This window comes from Macrotis lagotis, chromosome X, assembly GCF_037893015.1.
Source record: "Macrotis lagotis isolate mMagLag1 chromosome X, bilby.v1.9.chrom.fasta, whole genome shotgun sequence".
NCBI classification, from domain to species: Eukaryota; Metazoa; Chordata; class Mammalia; order Peramelemorphia; family Peramelidae; genus Macrotis; species Macrotis lagotis.
The window spans coordinates 256,192,589-256,212,442 of record NC_133666.1 but is presented as its reverse complement, the minus strand read 5'-3'; the positions used below and the strand labels follow the sequence as shown (position 1 = coordinate 256,212,442).

Sequence of the window (19,854 nt, the reverse complement as noted above, 5' to 3'; positions counted from 1 at the left end):
CATTCCTTACAGCCCCATCTCTCTGAGCCCCCCTCCCCATACACACACACACACACACACACACACACACACAATCCACATCTATCAATATAAGACAAAAGAAACTTGTTTAATTTCATTTTCCGGGGAAGTCTCAAATCTTGCATCTGCCAAAAAAGGAGCCTCCACAGCTTTCTCCATGCGCCATGTATATGAGGCTTTCAGGTGTATGAGAATGTTGCTATTTAAAAATAGAGTTTAAAACAATGGATTATTCTAATTTGACTACAGTGTAAAATAGAGAGAGAGAGGAGTTAGATCCAAACATAGGATTTTATTAGTTTAACAAAGTCTCAGTGTAGAACTTCACTCCAAGAATACAGTTCAGTAGTTCATCTGTTACTTATAATCTTAGAGAGTTGCCCAGAGGCACTGAAAATTACTTTGTATTTATTTTATATGCACTTTTATATGCATGTGTTGTCTGTCTCAATGAAATATAAGCCTCTTGAGGACAGGGACTGTTTCATTTCTATCTTTCAATCCTTATTTGTTTAGAATATTGCCTTGCACATTGTATGTACTTTATAAAGTCCTGTTCAGTGATTGGGTGATGTGAGGTATTTCAGGAAAGTTAGGGTGATGTCACAATTCTTTATGATTTTATTTTTTATAAAAAAAATGTTTCCCAGATCAATCTAAATGTTGACTTTCCATTTAAATTCTATTTTGTTTATCAATATATCCATACCCATTTTGATAAGGAACAGATTTGACTAAAAGTAAGAGGATGTTTGAAATCAATCAACAAGTAGTTGCTTCTCTTCATTTTCACACTTATCACATGATCAGCTCATCTTTCTATCATGCAATCCTTTTATTTACTTTACTACTTGGGGTGGCTAGGTGGTGTAATGGATAAAGCACTGGCCCTGGAGTCAGGAGTACCTGGGTTCCAATGTGGCCTCAGACACTTAATAATTGCCTAGCTGTGTGGCCTTGGGCAAGCCACTTAACCCCATTTGCCTTGCAAAAACCTAAAAACACAAAAAAACCCAAAACTACTATTCTTTGAAATTCTACATTGGTTATATATTTCAGTCTGTTCATATCCACTGTTAGCTTTCCCATTGTTCTTTCTGTGAAATTCAAATTTAGTTCTACAGAAATGTTGGTATCATGAGAGTGATTAAATAGGGTTATTTCTGTAAGTAGTTGAGGAATCATGAATGATCTTGATATTTATAAATGGAAGACATTTTTTTAGGGTTTTTTTTTTTTTTGCAAGGCAAATGGGGTTAAGTGGCTTGCCCAAGGCCACACAGCTAGGCAATTATTAAGTGTCTGAGGCCACATTGGAACCCAGGTACTCCTGACTCCAGGGCCGGTGCTCTATCTACTGTGCCACCTAGCCGCCCCTATGGGAGACATTTTAGTGTAAATGAATGTCATCATTTTGTTCTACTGAGTCAGTTTTTTCATATTTGACAATAGTAAATAAATAAGGATCTGATATTTTTGACATCTTTCAGTTAATTGTAAGATGGGTAAGAAGTGGTTCCTTTTTGAATAAATAGACAAAAGTCTGTTTATCCTCTGTAAAGAATGTCCTAAGAATGTCCTCAAATAATGGATAATTCCCCTTAAGATTTTCTATAAATGTAAGAGAAAGCCTACAGGTCATCAATTGCTAATGTTCTCTTAATCAGCTATTTCTCCAATAAGTTTGGAAATTTTTCTGAACTTTGTTATCTTCCTCTCTTTCAGCTATCTTATATATTGAATCCATGCCCTCATTGTTGCAATGCCTATCTATGAATCTCTTTTATATTTAATCCTAGCTGGCTACTTTTTTCCATCTTCATTCTCTTTACTGTCATTTCTATGTCTTATAGAATTTTAGGAAATTAAGATTCCATGATACTTGATAATAGTTGGTTGAAGTGTTTTTTGAAAATCTTTTCTATTTCCTCTGATTTGGTTTACTTTTTTCTTTACCAGTTCATTCTCATCTTCCAAAATTTCTCTCATTTCTTCATATTTGTCATTTCTGACAATAATATTGTTAAGTAACATTACATTTTGTTCGTATATCATTTGTTCAGCCATCCCCAAATCAGTGAACATTCAACTTTCATTCCAGTTCTTTACTCCCAAAACATTACAAGTATAAATATTTTTAAGATAGATATATATCTGGACCTTTCTTTCTTTGAGGTGTATGTGAGATATAGGCCAAGTATTGATATCACTGGACCAAAGGCCATATTCTTCAAAACTCAATTTCAAATTGTTTCCAGAACAGTTGACCTAATTCACAACTATTCCATCAGTATATTAGTGTATCATCTTCACAACTTCTGCAACATCTGCCCTGTTTTCCATTGTTGTCTTTGCCATTTAATGGGTATAAAGTAAAACTTACTATTTGTTTTACTATTCACTTCTCTTACTATTAAAAATTTGGAGCATTCTTCTTTATGGTTATGATAGTCTGCATTTCCTCTTTTGAAAATTGGGTTTGTATCCTTTAGTCTAATTACTTGTCTGTGGCTACCCTGCTCCAGTTTTTGTTTCAGATTATGCAAAAGAAGCACAACAAAGTATCCATTAACTTTTATTGAAAAGATTTTCTCCTCAAATTGAATTTTATACCTGTAAAGTAGAAAAATGTTAAATTATAAATCATGCATCCATTATGACTAGCCAGGAATTAAATAAATCACTTTGACTAGTCACAACTTCTTCAGCACCCCAGAAATTATATATAGGATCAATGTGCACAAGAAGACACTAAGAACATTCCAGATTTATGTAAGCTTAGTGTCTAGCATGAGTTGGAGAATCAGATTCATTATAATATTTTTTAAATTTCATTAACTTAAACCTTGTAGGGGCGACTAGGTGGCACAGTGGATAGAGCACTGGCCCTGGAGTCAGGAGTACCTGTGTTCAAATCCAGCCTCAGACACTTAATTACCTAGCTGTGTGTAACCTTGGACAAGCCACTTAACCCCATTGCCTTGCAAAAAAAAAAAAAAAAAAACCTAAAAAAAAGACTTGTAGATGTGGGATTCTATATTTTCATTTCGTGTTTCTGGCACTATAGAACACTGAACTGTCAGTCAGAAAACTTGGGTCTTAGTTCAGCATTGATACTGATTTGTTCTGCTATCACAGGCAGCTAGTTTGCTCACTGTGCCTGCCTATCTCTTCCCCCTCTTCCCTAATAAAAATAAACTGGTGATAATTAGACCCCCTACTTACTTTTCAGAGCTGTTATAAAATCACACAAGAAAAAAAAATGTTTTCAAAAAATAAGGATAAAAGATGAGATAGAATCTGTACAGATTTCTTCCTGTGACTTCCTCACTCCATAGCCAGGTCTTAGGACTCCGGCAGAAGAGAAGAAGATAGGAGGCAGAAGCCAAAAAGCAGGGGAAATAAATGGGTGCATGTTTAGTTATATCTATTTCTAAAAATATCCCATAGTCAAGTGAAATAATTCATTATTTTAATGAATATGTGTCTAATCACCTTAATGGTAGACCACTGAGAGTTGGCTATATATGTGATAAGCTTATCTCTTAGTAAAACTGCATATATATACATGTATATGTATGTGTGTATATATTTATATATATGTAAAGATAGTTGTCTGTTATTGAAGTTGTTGATTGACATGAATATGAGGAATGTAGAAAACTTTAAATTTTCCATTTATGCAGAGTAAATTTTAGATATTGAAACTCCCCAAATTGAGAATTGTCCCTTCCCCGTCCCGCTTCAAAATATTAGATCAAGAGAGGAAAGTTTATTATATAGAAGAGCCATCAGTCTGAACTGAAAATTCTCAGTACAAATTCAGAAAGAATTCATGTAGGCAAGAGCTTCATAGTACATCTCATAACTTCTATCTAGTTCTCAATTTCAAAGTACTTTATCAATGAATGAATGAATTTATGCATGAATGAATGAATTCATTAAATAACATGTATTAATCACCTGCTGTGTACCAAATAGAAATGTATGTAGGTGTTAAATCACCATAAGGATTCTATTTGTACCTGATGTCATTTTCTCATATAATAATAATAATAATAATAATAATAATATACTTTTAAAAGCAGCACATATCATTGTTTGAAAAGTAACAAAACTTTATTATTATTTCAGACACTGGCATTATTGAACCGGTTTAAATCTAAACTCACTCAGGCCATTGCCGAAACTCCTGAAGATGAAACTTCTGAAACTGAAGTGGAAGATGATCAAGGATGGTAAGAGTTTTGATTTGTTGAAATTAAGTATTTAAAAAGGCTTACTGGAAATTTAATCCAATGCGACAAACATGTATCAGTCACCTACAATGTTCATTACCACCATGCTATCCCGAGTTGTTGGGAAAAATATAGTTAGATAAGATATGGTCCCTGTTTTCATAAAATTTGCAGACTGAGAAAATGTGATACAACATGTGAATAAACTGCAGGACAAAATAATATTTGTTAAGTGCATGAGAGATATTGGTGAGGGCCTAGGTGGAAAAAGCCATTACCTCTTTAGGGAATTGTACTTGTGGTGAGGGATTTGAAAGATATGTAGAAAATCAACAGATAAAGAGGAAGAAGGGAATTCAAAGCATTAGAAATAGTGTGAACAAAGACTTGAAATCAGTAAATCAACATGAAGTGAATGTGTAGAGTTTGACTAGGGGAAAAGAAGAGGACACTCCTCTGAGCTAAAGCAGCTTTTGGAACATTTTTTCCCTTAGGGGATGTTTCTACTCATGCCTTATTTGTTGAATTGGCAACATTAAATTCTGCTTTTGACTTTCTTTCTGACACCTAGAAAAATCTTCTATTTTAGATAACAAATGATGAGCCAGTGTTGGTTCATCTACTCCAATGTTTCCTAGACCAATTTGGCTACAAAGTATTTCTGAGCTTGGAATGTATCAATGAATCCTCAAATGCTGGTGGTTGGGGCGATGGAATTTATGGACAATCCCCTGAAAAAAATTAAACATTTTCTTTTTCATTATTTATTTGTTTGTTTGCTTGTTTTTTTGTTTGTTTATTTTTAGGTTTGTTTTTTTTTCAAGGCAATGGGGTTAAGGGCTTGCCCAAGGCCACACAGCTAGGTAATTATTAAGTGTCTGAGGTCGGATTTGAACCCAGGTATTCCTGACTCCAAGGCTGGTGCTCTATCCACTACACCACCTAGCCACCCCTAAAAACCATTTTCATATCCTTCTACCACCTTCTGTAGAAAACATTTTTATATATTTTATATTGTTTCTATTTTATATATTTGATCTTTTAGAAGGCAATTTTTTCATGGAACCCATATTCACTTTGCTTAGAACACCAAGTTCCCATGAAATATAGTTGAAACATGTATTTTGCAGGAAAAGGAAACAAGACCTAGAGAAGTCACTTGGCTCATAAGGTACAATGACTGAGCTCCAGATCCATGACTAGACCCCAGGTTTCTTAATCATTGGTCTAGTACTACTTTCTCTCCATCATACTACTTATTCCTCTTATAGTAAATGGAGGTGGGGGGCAGAAGTGGGGTAAATGGCATTACTGACATACTCATGAAATCAAATTATCAGTGCTGACCAAAAGAAAAAAAATGAGAATTTTTCTTTTCATTATCAAACTGCTCTTTCCCTAGCTTTGCTTCATATGTAGTATACAAAGCTCTCCCTAACTTAACTAGGCTTTTCTTGTACTACACCTTAGATCAATTTATTTTCAACAGACTAGCCAAATTAACCTCCCACAGCCATGATTCACCTCTTTAGCCTTTGAGTCTTCCATATGCCATAACTACAGCCTGAAATGAAATAATACCTCTCCTCTGCCAAACTGAATATCCTCCCTCTTTCAGCATCCTATTCTTGACTCAAGTTCTTCATAAAATTAGTCAATAAAAAGGTTTGTTGAGCACCAGCAAATTATGAATCCTGAAAGTGGACAAGATACTAAAAAATTCAAAGACAAATGTCCATTGACCTCAAAAAAGAGTTTATAGTCTACAGAGTTTACAGTGGGGAAACATGGAAGGAATCTACATTTTTAAAATCCATAAGAATATCTTCAAACAAGTGCAAACTTGACAGATATTTGGAACTTGATACTTATTTGGAGATACTGGTTCAAATGAAATGATAAAGATTAATCCTACTTGATTTAGCAAGTCCCTGAGGGTGGGACTAGAGACAGCATCTGCCAGGCAAGTCAAATCACTTATCACCTCATCCACCACTTCTCTTCAGACTTTGACAGAGGACCTTCAGACTTTGATAGAGAGCCTAAGAGCCCTGGGAAGAGCAGAGCCCAAAGTCTACAGCCAGTTTTCTGTAACCCATCTCACAACCAATTATGCAAGGAAGCAGTCCTTGTACAGATCAGCAGTCATAGGTCCCAAAGGACTCAAAAAAAGAAAATTTCCCCACCAAAGTCTTTGTCATCATCAAAAAGTTCAACATCAGAAAAGGATATGATTTTTGCTAGAGGAAATGACATTAAAATAGATGTATTACCATCTTCTTTGCTCATGAACTCTAAGGATCATTGAATCCCTTTCCCTCTGATTTGCAGCAGAAACCACTTGTGTGTGTGTGTGTGTGTGTGTGTATGTATGTGTGTGTGTATAAATATATATATATATATATATATGCAGAAACTATGTGTGTGTGTGTGTGTATAAATATAATGTTTGCTTCTTCAGAAGAGAAATGGTTTTTGCTTTTTACCTTTAGGGTAGTTCTTTATGGACAATATGCCCTTAATAAAAGCTTCTTCATTCATGAAGTCAAACCAATCACTCCATTCAAATTGAAAGCATTTGTGCATGTCTGTTCATATGTAGCTTATGCACATATTTGTCATGAGTGTATATTGTGTGTACATAAATACACTTTAGTTGATCATATCTGTCTCATCAGATTATAAGTTTTTCAAGGGTAATAGAATTATATCTTATGTCCTACATTTCTCTCCTTGGTTCTGTCTACATTGTGAGGATTCAGTAAATGTTGATTATATGAATATCTATGTGTAAGTAGATCATTGTAATCATTGTACATTGTATAGGCAACCCATATAGTTGGTTTGTATTATGACCAGACAAGTTTAACTTCATCTCAATTTCTTGAATGTTTGAAAATATCTTTCAAATGCTTTGGATTCAGCCCACCACAAAATATGCCATGGCTTTTCCTCATATTTTTAAATCCATATTTATTTAAGAGAAATATGATCCATGTGTTTCTAGTTCATTTACACTTAAGTCATCAAAATATTTTTTTTTGGTAAAAGTTGTTTGGTGCCCCATAATTGTTTTTTGACTTTTTTATAAGCCATTTAAGTCCTTTTTTATTGAACAGGAGAGTCACCAACAAATTCAAACCCCACAAGCTTCATTTGAAAATTATAACTCACAGAATTCAAGTTGACATTGAAACTTGGCAAAACATATACCCTTTCAAGGTTCTTCCTAACTCTTTTATTCTGTGATCTCCATTTTTTTTATTCCTCATAAGTTTCAGATTATCAGTTTTGTTTCTTTAAGAGTAAGATGTTTTCACAATAAAATTTACAATTCAGTGCCTTCTTTAGTGTTTTAAACAAAATATAAAACTATCAGTATAACAGAAATGGGTCCTTGATGTTAGGTAATTTTCTCTGATCTTCAGAAATAGAATTAAATAATTTAAGGGAGTCATTAGTAAATCTTGAATAAGTATACCTTCTAACTTCCATTATGATCTAAGTATCCTACTTCATAGGATATAGTAACATGTGGAAGCATTAGCAAACTCTTCTTTCAGAATTACTTAACACATAGTAAGTGACTGTGATATGTATAGTCTTTTTTAGATCCATATGAATTACATGGTGTCCATAATTTAACTTGTTCCGAAGGAAGATAATTGAATTTTTCCATGAAGCAATAAGAGGTTAGCATTGTTAATAGAGTTTACAAGCTCTTTTTCATTTACAGTATAAATTACATACATAAAAAGAAATGATGCTTATCACTATTTGTATGGAATCACTTTCTTCTTCCTTCAGTTCCCTCAGTTGATTTGGGAAGTTTGATCAAGTTAAGCTAATTCAGCTTTAAGAAACTTCTTTTGACTTGGACCTCTCTTATGAAGTGTATGTCAGTACAACAAAAAGAAGTCATGTGCTTAGAATGATTTGTAGCAAATATTATGAGGGCATGGCATGTGCGTGTGTGTTATGCATAAATTACATGGTTCCTAGACTATTTGGTAGGTCATGGTTGCTGCTTTTCTGAGAAGTGAAAAATCAGCTAGTGTGTTGTACTATACTGTCAGGGCCTGTTATCTGAGGTAAAATGATTGCTTCTAAGACATTTTTATGTGTCCACATGAGTGGCCACACATTGAGGGATCATTTTCATTTTCTGTCAAGATAGAAACCATTACCAATTTGTTATGTTTTCTTTTACTTGGCAAACTTTTCCCTTCACATTTTTGGCTGAGCTGCTTTATTGGCATGATGTACAACAGACATTTGGGTACTATTCAGCAGCATTCTACTTTTTTATGCAAAAAAAGAAAAGGAGAGAGAGTCTAGAGAAGAAGAAAAAGAAATATGATTCTATTGTAAACAGTGGGTATGGTGCTTGATAATTATTACCAGATTTCACTGTGTAACAAGGCATTTGAGGAAGTGTTATTAGGATATCTAAGCAGAAGCACATGATAGAAGATTTTAAGTAAAAAATTTTTAAGATTCTTTCTTGGGAGAGATGGTGCCAATGTTTGATGGCAGTGACTGGCAGCAGACTATCAAGCAGCTGTTTTAGGCCTCATTGCCATTCTGTTCCTTGAGTCTCACAGCATCATATATTGTAATGGCCAGAGAATCCTTCCCTGAGTTTGGAATTTGCAAAACTGATTAGACACATGTCAAAAGGCTACAGCCAAGGGACTCATATGACTGTATGGATGAAGTCCATATGCCAGTTTGTGTTTGGTCAGATAAAGCATGGTTAGCCTTTAGAAAACTCTGAGGTTTGTGTCTGACAGCAAATTGGAGAGCTTTATTAAAAAGAAAACCACCTGCTCCTTACACAACAAAATGGGCATTTCGGAGAGTGGATATTAGGGAATATCTAATGTCATTCAGCAATTCGTAACATACTAAGTTTCTTATAAAGGAACACAAAGAAATAAAACAGAATTTAGCAGCCAAAAAAGACTTTGAAGGAAAGTATTCATTTTTTTTAAAACCACACTGTTTTATTATTCTAAAGATTTGTGAGAAGCATTCACCTTTCCCTTCATTCATTTCATTTTTCTTAATCTCATGTCCCACTAATCTGAATGGTTATAGAGTAAGAGTTTATTGTGTGAATGATGAGACATGAGATAATTAAATTGTAAGCCCATAGCAATTTACATAAAGCTCTCCTGAAAAACCACTCAAAGATTTCAGACCCACTTAGTAAATATCCAGTATCAAACACAGGAAGAAACAAAATAGGAAAGACCATTCAAACTGCTGCAAAATTTTGAAAAATCTTACATTTAGTCACTAGATAATGTAATGTTATTTTAAATATCTGCAGAATTTCCTAATGCCTGTTTAATGGAGGAATTCACTTCTTCATGTTGCTGATAGTACCAAATTGCCAGTGTATAAAAAAAAATAGGAGAAAAAGATAATTGAAAAATGATAGAAAAGTCTTCAATCTTAGACATTCTTAACCATTCATTCACCCTATTGTTTCATTACAGGTTTCTTTCTATATTTTTAAATCTACATTTTATCTCAACATTTATAGCCTAAGTTCATGCTGAAATTCTTATCAGAGAAATATTTCCTCAGTGAGTTCACCTAATATATACCACAATGTAATAATTATAGAGGTAAAAACATAGGTTTTTGTACTCAAGCATAGATGACATTCGATCCTTAGAGAAAACAATAAATATAAATAATTCTAACAAGCCCTTTTGAAGATAAAATTACATTGAAGTGATAAAGAAATCATTCTTTTACATTATAATGGTGTTCATTCCTCTTAGACTATAAAAATTACAGAAAAGACGGATTCATAATCCCTTGCTTCCTTCAACATCATAAAAGTTGAGCACTTCACTAAATAAAACACATAAACAAACCTGGTTAAATATACATTATAGGTAAACTAAATCATATTACAGATTAAACTGTCACAGCTAGATGATTCACAAAGCTGATTGGGAGATAAGATTTACATGTCACCAAGGAGTCAGGAACAGTTGAGATTCTTCCTCTGACTTCTTATCTAAAGAATATTTAAGGCCTTAGGTAAATTTTCACATGCCACAGGACAGATTTTGGTCATGTGAGATTAATATTAACAGAAGATAGACTTTTGATTAACCAAAAGTTGAAGAAGGAATGATCCTGAGCCCCAAATAATAAAAATTAAATAATAAAGTATGTAAAGTTCTGTGCATTTATATTCTTTCTCAAAATCAAGTTGAGCTTTCTCTTGTATAGTACATATAGTATAGAATATCATAAAAATTATAAAAACTGTATTCGAGAAATTGTCCAAAGTAAATATCATTTTAAAAACTTGTCTTAAGTGAAGTTTGTTAGGATCATAGGTATTAATCAAGGAACCTCATTAAGTATAGAAAAGATCCTCATAGAACAAATGTTTTGTCACTGTAAACTCTTGGAAAATAAAAATAGGGTGTAATTTTCCTTCTTTTTAAATAATCCTTATGCCATTCAGTATGCCACTCTTTTCAGTCTTCGTCTGTAAATTAGAACAATTTAGTAGAGTATATATGCCACTTCCATTTTAACTTTGAGTTTCCTGTACTTTGTGACAACTTCTATACTCATGGCCTGGTTTTCCAAATTTAGCTACTATACATTGATTTTTTTTCAGCAGCCAGCAATATCTACCATTTATCCAATTTATCTGGGCCAGAGGTTTGGAGGGCCTAGCTGGGCTAGAACACTGGTGCCAATATTTTGGATTTGGCACTGAGAAATCTTAAAGCCTTTCATTAGAGTTACCATAGTAATCTTGTACTTATACATAATTTTGTAGAAGCAGCAAGTACCAGGAGTTAAAGTGAATGTGCCACATCACCCAGAGCACTATGGCTTAATAGTGCAGATGGAAAAAAATATTGAGTCCTGGACGTGCTCAGACCACAGTATAAGATATCATTAGAGAACATTGCCTTGTCCCATTGCAAATGCTGGCAGAGCATTAAATATTTATCTTTTGCATGTAACAGTATAATTTGTGTGTGGTACAGTATTGCATTGTATGACGTACTGTGACAAAAAAACATTGAATTTGAATTCTAGTTTCCACCTCAGTCAAACATTCCACTGCCTAGCAGGGGTAATAGGATGGGCTACACAGCACAAACCCTAGTCGTGAGAGCGGAGGCATCGGAGCGGCCAATATGAATTAACTAGGTCGGCATCAGATGGAGTCAGAAGTCCTGGGGTCCAGGCCCAACTTTGTCATCTGACTTTTCCAGGCTTTAACTTTGCTCATTATAAAGTGGAGGGCTTAGACTAAATTCTTTCTAAGGCCTATTTGAGCTCGAAGAGTCCGACATTCTCTTAAAAGAAAAGACTTTTTTGTCCTTGGCACTTAGTAGAGATTCCAGGGTAACTCTAAGGATGTGAGTCTTTTCAAAACTGAACCTAGAGGCCCTGCCCTAGTTCAGCCTAAGAAACTTAAAAGGAAGCAGCCCCTCCATACTTACTACAGGGGCAATCAAAGGAACTCCAAACAAGTTCTTCTTAATTAATCAGTATTGATCTGATATTCTTATCTGAGCCTTCATCAATATCCACATTTTCCATCTCAAATATTCCATTTGCTGTTTTGGAATAGTCATGGATTTGGAAGGCTTATAACCCAGACATATATCAGAATGGTACTTTCTTGTCATGCAGTGCTCTAAGACTTCCTGTCTAACATTCTCCCAAATGCTAGTGTCAGTTAATACCTCCCTTCGGGGAAGGTTTTTTTTAATGTCATCAATTACTACTGCCACAATACAAAACACAAACAGGATACTTTTCTCACTCATGTTTTCACCATTTATCTCCTTGAAAAATACATGTATGGGGAGAGGCTAGGTGGCACAGTGGATAGAGCACCGGCCCTGGAGTTAGGAGTACCTGAGTTCAAATCCAACCTCAGACACTTAATAATTGCCTAGCTGTGTGGCCTTGGGCAAGCCACTTAACCCCATTGCCTTGCAAAAAAACATACATGTATGATTTTTATAAAGGCTTATTTGAGAACCTTGTGGTTCTCAAGGGGCACAAATTTCACAAAAGTGAAACATTTAGACAACAGTACAAAGAGGCAAATTTAGTGTAGTGCCTAGAACTTTAGTATTATCATCAAGAAGAACTGAATTTGAATTCCACAGACACTCACCAGATGTTTGATCCTGGGCAAATCACTTCACATCCCTTGACCTCATTTTTCTTCATCTGTAAAATGGGCTTTCATGGGACATAGCTCACAGAGTAAAAGAACATAAGTAGAGTACTTGTCGAACCTTAAAGCCCTCTATTTCATTGCTCCCTTTTTTGTCAAGATGACCAATACACTGCCTCTGAAATGTTGACCATTCTTGCTGAAATCAGTTTTGTGTACAGAATTGAGGTAGTGGGAGTAAAATAGACGAGGAATTGCCCTCTCTGTGAAAAATGAAAACAAAAACAACTTTTGGAGGTCTTTTCATATATACCACTCTATGTAGCTCAAAAAATGTAAATTCTTTGAAAGTAGAAATTGTTTCATTCTCTAGTTATCCTGGGTGCTTAATAAATGCTGTTGATTTAATCTTTGTAATAAAAATAGTAAAGAGTCAAGTTGCAATAAATATTAAGGCACATGGCTTTTGTAAGTGTGGTAGGGACTTCTTATAGAGTAGTAATATGAGAAGAACTAAGAAAGGTTAGGACTGGGCTATAGAAGATCTTGAACCCCAGACTGAGAAGTTTGGACTTAATCCCATTAGCAGTAGAGAGCTGTCAAAGGTTTTTCAGAAGACAAGGAAAAAGAATAAGCATTTATATTAATGCATACTATGTTCCATGCTCTCTGCTAAACATTTATCAAATATCTCATATGATCCTCACAACAACTCTTGAGAGGTAGGTGCTGTTACTGATTTTACAATTGGGAAAACTGAGGAAAACATTAATGTGTTGTTATTGTTTTCTTTTGTTTTATATTTTAAATAACCTGCCCAAGATCCCAAGGCTAGTAAGATTCAGGTCTTCCTGACTCCAGGGCTTTGGCTCTCTCCCCCCTGTGTCACCTAGGGGCAGTGACATTCCAAAACTATTTAAGAAAGACTAATGGGGAATGGTAAATTAGAAGAGAGGAAACAGATGCTGAGGAACCTATAATGCAGAGGAAATGGAACTGGATTTGTAACCAGAGACTCAGGTTTGAAACCTGGTTCAGCTCTTTGCCTCCTTGAGGCAAAACTCTTTGTGACTATTGGTCTCAATTTCTTCATCTATAAAAGAAAGAAGTCAGAGAATATAACCTGAGTTACCTTCCGGATAGTATTTTATGAAAGTCAGCATATAGGGTGGCAATTACTAATCTCTTCCTAATTAGCATTTCACCTCAAGTCTATAATAACATGAGAAGTTTTCTTGGTGAAGTCCATCACCCTCCAAAAGAGATCAACCTCATAATAACACAGGAAAGACAAGTGGTTGAAGAATACATATTGTCTACATTATGACACGAAGCTGGATACATAATACAATGAGTTAATCCATCTGTACATATATCTAAGACAGTAATTGCAGATGGAAAGTGCAGATGACCCAGATTTGAATAGGAGGGTAAGAGCAGAATAGGTTTCATTTGGGAATCTTGATCTGCTTCCATGTCCATCTTGTTTACACTAATAGTTTCCCAGTATTTCTATGTGATTGTAAATCATAGAACATCAATCTATCAATCAATAAGTGAATGAACAGTTATTAAGTACTTAGAGTAAGCACCATTTTCTAACAGGGAGAGGTAGCACCTCAAGGAGAATGGTGTCCAAAGAGAGGTGTTTTGATTTGGAAAACTAACAGGAATGTTGTCTAGAACGAGATTGGGATACCCTTTCCAGTAGAATATATGTGATGGCAGGCACAAAAATGGCTGTAGTTAAAGTGGAGTATTAGGGTAATGAGGTAGTACAGTGGATAGGGCACAAGACTTGGAATCAGAAGATTCATCTTCATGAATTTAAACTGGCCATTTAGCTATGTGACACTGAACAAGTCATTTTTATCCCATTTGCCTCTGTTTCCTTGTCTGTAAAAAATGAGTTAGAGAGGGAAATAGCAAACTATTCCAGTATCTTTGCCAAGAATTCCCCAAATGGAATTATGAAGAGTTGGACAAGACTGAAAATTACTTGAACAACAATGAAGTAAAACATTGCTGAGACCAGTATGAGATAGGCAAGGTAAGATATGCACCACTCAGGACAGCTCAGGCTACAAAGCACACATTCCATAGCTGATAAAAATTAAGATCTTCCCAGTTACCATCTTTGGTCTACAGGGAGATGTGGAAAAGTAGCAGGATGGTTAAAATCAGGGTTTATCATATTACTAGTGATGGCTTATACATGAGAAGTGTCTTATTAGATTAGGGATAGGTCAGTTCTACATGACACAGTTGGCATACTTCAGAAGAACACTAACTGAAATTTATTTCTATCTCTAATACAGAGCCTCTAACAAGGGCATATATAACTAGAAAAGGTAGACCAATTACATAATAAGAGTGAGATCTAAGATTTCACAGATAGGGGTGACTAGGTGGCATAGTGGATAGAGCACCAGCCCTGGAGTCAGGAGGACGTGAGTAAGATTTCACAGATACATAGCACAGATATTGCATTGTTAGCTACAAAAATACTAAAGGAGCCAGAGAAAATATTAAGTACCATCTGGTGCATTGCTGTATCCCCTATGGAATCAGACCAGAATCATACAAGTTGTAAAGGTGTAAATTGGTTGTGGTCTGTAGTGATAGAGGAAGTACCCATTCTCATCACGAATTGGAATGTTGAGATCATTTGCAAGATTTCACGGCCATTAAATAGAAATGTTATTCTATTGTCTTGGTTATCCTAGAGATAAAATCATATCTCTTGTGCATGGTGACCCAGAGCAGCTTCCTCACTGTCCCATTAAAGTTCTGTAACAGAATTTCATTTTCACACCTTTTTTTTTTCTTTAGTGGCATTGTAAATCTTGAACTTTTTTCTCAAGACCAACATATCTAATAGTATCCAGTCTTTGAATTCAACTTTTTTTTAATACTTTCTATTTCTTAATAAGACATGACATACCTTCTGTGATATTCATCTCTTTCTTTCCATACCCACTACCACCACTCAATACCTAGTCCTTATTTTACATTTGAAGTACTTTAGTAGTTTCCTAACTGGTCCTATTACTTTTAGAACCTTTCTCTTCCAAGTTCTCCTTCAAAATATTATTACCAAAGCACTGCTTTGATCATGTGACTCTCCTGATTTAAAAAAGAATAATAAAAAACAAAACCTTTATTGGATCCCCGTTAACCTGCATGATGAAATCCAAATGACCTTTCCTAATCAGATTCCAACCTACCTTTCTATTCTCTCATTACTCCTCTGAAAAGTATTTAATTGCCTATTACATTTCCCAATCCCCCACCCCAGGAAAAAAAAATTATTTATTCTCCTGCTCAGCCTAGCATACTCTTCTCACAAATAAGTCTGAGTTGGTTGGGGAACTCAGATACCATCCATCTATTCATACCTGAACAAGAAATCCTTTACAATTTACATAACCAGTAGTAATTTAGCCTTTTCTGAAAGACCTCCAGATACAGGAAATGCTCTAGATTGCTTTCTGAGGCAGCCCATTCCACTTTGGGATAATTCTGATTGTTACAAAGTTTTGCTTTGCATTAAGCAGCAATGACCTTCTGCAGTTTCTAACCTCTTCTTCAAAAACATTTGAGCTTAGAAAAACTTTTTGTGATTATACAGATTTAGACCTCAGACGGACACTAGCCAGTCCAGCCTCTTAATTCTACAAATGAGAACGGAATATCCATGCTCTTTATCTAATCAGAAATCCTACCCATTTTTCAATATCCAGCTCAAATCCCTTATCAAGATTACCCAAACTACTCCAGTCCATAGTGATCTCCCTTCCTTCTTTGAAGTTCTTTATGCCACTTACTTGGAAATTAATCCTGTACTGCCTGCTGATAGCTCTTTATTGTCTTTGCTGATTAACAATTTTCTTATTTTTTTTTAGTGTTAAATTTTAGTGTTATTTAACACATGTTCAGTGGATAGTTTTCTCTTTAAACTGCACAGGCTATGTCATAAACTTATTTGTATCCCACAGAGTAGCTGAACAACAATCAATTATTCTTCATTGATTAAATTTGTTGGCTGAGTTGTTCTGATGACTCCAAGCCTCTAAAACACAATACTCCAGCACCTTTCTTTCTTATCCTTATTTCCAGATCAGGAAAAAATAAAAATGGTATGGCTGATGATGGGGAAATGAGTGATGCTGCCATAAATAGAGAGTTCTTTGAAAGTGAAAAACTCACAACTAGCCCTGGCGTTGGAAAAGCTCAGGATTTTTATTTTACAAACTGCAGAGTTCAAAGAAATAACATAGACTCAGGAAAGAATTTAGTTACAAGCCTAGGAAACAACATAGGAAAGAACTTAAAGGAAAGAAGAGAGAAGGAAATGACAGGGAAGCCCAGGAGAGGAGAGAAGAAAAGCTTAGATCAACATAATCTGACCATGTGTAACTGGGGCCATATTGCTCCAGTGGCCTAGGCTGGTAGCACATGCTCTGGCTTAGAGAGGAAGTGACTGTCCTACAAAGTAGAAAAGAAAAGAAAAAGAGAGTTCCACTCAGAAGACCCTGCTTAAATAAATTTCCATAATGGGTTAGACAAAGGTGGTTCTTGGGGAGTAGTTTAGCACCTGGTTCCAGGTATTTTCTAATATGTTTGTCACAGGGGCAGCCATCCCAAGGAGTAGTTAAGACAATACTCATTGCCACTCATGAGTGGCATTCTACGCAGTAGTCTTTCCTGTCCCAAAGGGCATGATCTTCAAGTCCAATATGGACATTTTTCCATGCCGTGTTCCATGGCCTTATTCATCCTAAGTGTTTCCTAAAACACATTTCACATACCTTCAGGACTGTGTCAGAACACTCTTAATGCCCAGAGCTTCATAACCATAGGAAACAAATACACTACTCATTTTTGGAAAGACTCAAGAGGACAGAACTTGTTCACATAATCACATTATACATAATTCACACTTTTTTCCCACTCCTGTGCTTTATAATTGCACTATATTTGTTAAAAACATTCACTAACACTTGAACTGCACCCTTTTATGTTTATAGATCTCTACTATTAACTGCCACTCAATTTCTCTCAAGTAGGAATTTAGTTAAGAACAAATATTTATTAAGCCTCTAAAATGTGTGAGTCTAAGTTAGAAAGCATCTGACTAATGGAGTGACAATGAGAGTACATAAAATGAAGACTCCAGTCAGGATACAAGATAGTAATTTAGCATGTGGAGGATCACAGATTTAGGGTGGGAAGGATCATAGAGGTCATCTTAGCCCAGCATCCTAATTTTGTAGATCAGTCAGCAAGCATTAAGTGCCTAAAATCTGATACCAAGCTTTGTACCAAGTACTAAAAATAGCAAAAAGAAGAAATAGAAAATACTAACTGTCCTCAAGCAGCTTTCATTCTAATGAGAGAGAAAATATGCACATTAAGTAGGTATATATACAACTCATACACAAACCATCTTGGGAAAACCAGTAGAAGCTGGTAGGAGTAGGAAAGGCATTTTTGTAGAAAGTGGCCCTTAAGCTGAATCTTCAATGAGCCTAGAGATTCTTGAAGGCGGTATGGAAGAAGGCATTCCAGAAATGGGGCACAGCCTAGGCAAAGGTATGTAGACAGGAAGTGGATCATTTTGTATAAGAAAAGCATCTAGACCAGTGTGCCTATAGAAAAGAGTGCTCAGAAGAGAATAATGAGTAAGAAGACTGGAAAGGTAAGAAAAAATTAAGTTGTAAAAGTTTTAGAGTTTATATTTGACCTTAAAGGTAATAGTCCCTAAATTTTTTTGAGTGGTGGGGTGATGTGTTTAAATCTGTGCTTCAGGAAAATCACTTTGGTGAATGAGTTGGAGTGGGGAGAGACTGAAACAGGGAAAACAGATAGAAGGCTATTGAAGTGTTCAGGTGAAAAGTGTTGAAGGTGTAGGCTAGGACAATGACCATATGAATTGAAAAAAATAAAGCATTGGGGAAATGATATATTGAGAGAAACTGTAAGATAAGGCAGTTGATTAGAAATGTGGTATTAATGACAGTGAGGAATCAAGGATGATACCAAAGTTGCAAAACCTGGGTAACTGAAAGTATGATTTTGCCCTCAACAGTAATAGGGAACTTTGCCAAAAAGGGGGGGGGGGGGGGGGTGGGGGTTCAGGGAGAAAGGCTGATGAGATGTTTTGGAATGCTTAGGTTAGAGGTGCTTCTGGGACATCCAGGTTGGGTTGTCTGTTGGTTGATTTGAATCACATAGGTATTAAGTAGTAGGTGGCAGAATGGAAACTTCAAATTCAAATGGAATCTGAATTCCATAAGTGGTTTTTTTGGTGTTTTTTTTTTTTTTGTTTGTTTGTTTTGCAGCATAACACTACCTCCTGTAGAAGTGATGGTATTGGGTCACCAAGTTACATATTTTTTCCTCAAGGAGGTAAGGGGATTTCTGCTTTGAGCCAAAGAATGGACAAGAGAATTTGATCTTCCAGAGAAATACAATGGCCTTGAACAGTTTACCTGATTTTATTTTTACTGCCTCAATTACTTCCTTTTTAAAAAGAGAGGGCCAACAGTAGTTGTCTAAGGTTGTGACAGCTGATAGACATCAGGGTGTAAGTAGCAACTTTCCACAGACTTTACCCTCTCTCACTTTGTTAAGAGACTTTCAAATGGAATTTCCCATAAAGCACATTTTCAAGATGGAAAGGATTGATATATGTGGACAGTAGGGCATGTGCATTCCAAGAACGGGAAGTGAATTGATGCTTTATTGGTTTTTGGAGATTCAACTTCATTTTCCTGAATGATAAGCTTAACATCCTGCATACTTTGCTTTGTCTTCTTTAGGGAATAAATGAATAGTGATAATGCAGCTGTAGAAAGTGTTTACTCATTGTTTCTCAAAATGAATCAACTCTTCCATTTTCATCAATTCCATAGAAGTAAGTTTTATAGTTCCAATTTATATTCATGAACTGCTTGTTGTACCAGAAAAGGGGTACCACATCTAATTGTATTAAATCATTGAAGCAAGTCTTAAGCATTTTCCTAGCTTTATGCCACAATCTTTCCCTCATTTCACTCAGCCTTACACAAAGGAAGTCATTAAAATTTGTTCCATTCTGATAGAATAGAAGTGCTACTTCAAAATTAGAAAAAAAATGTACAAATCAGAACTGGAAAGCAACATTTAGAGAATTTTTCCAGTCCACAACTGTCCGTGACTCCAAGTGCTCAGTCATGACATCAGGGTATTGCTGGACTTTCTCCAGACCAACAGGTGTTAGTTATGCAGAAGTCAGTAGAGGAGGCGAGATAACTTTTGTACATAACAGATTCTCACTAGGGAGTATTTCATTTTCCACCCCCTTCCTATTGGCCTCCCTGAAAGCCAAAGCTTTTTTGGAACTTAGGTTGAGGTAGTTTTTAATTC

At 35.4% G+C, this 19,854-nt stretch overlaps 1 protein-coding gene across 4 annotated transcripts in view; it reads left to right on the top strand.

Moving 5' to 3' along the window:
* CWC27 (CWC27 spliceosome associated cyclophilin) overlaps positions 1-19,854 on the top strand; it is a 311,278-nt gene that overhangs the window by 266,672 nt on the left and 24,752 nt on the right. For all 4 annotated transcript variants that reach the window (XM_074206900.1, XM_074206901.1, XM_074206902.1 and 1 more), the window contains one exon: positions 4,156-4,259. In XM_074206900.1, coding sequence (XP_074063001.1) covers positions 4,156-4,259 — 104 coding nt within the window. The remainder of the gene's footprint in view (positions 1-4,155; positions 4,260-19,854) is intronic.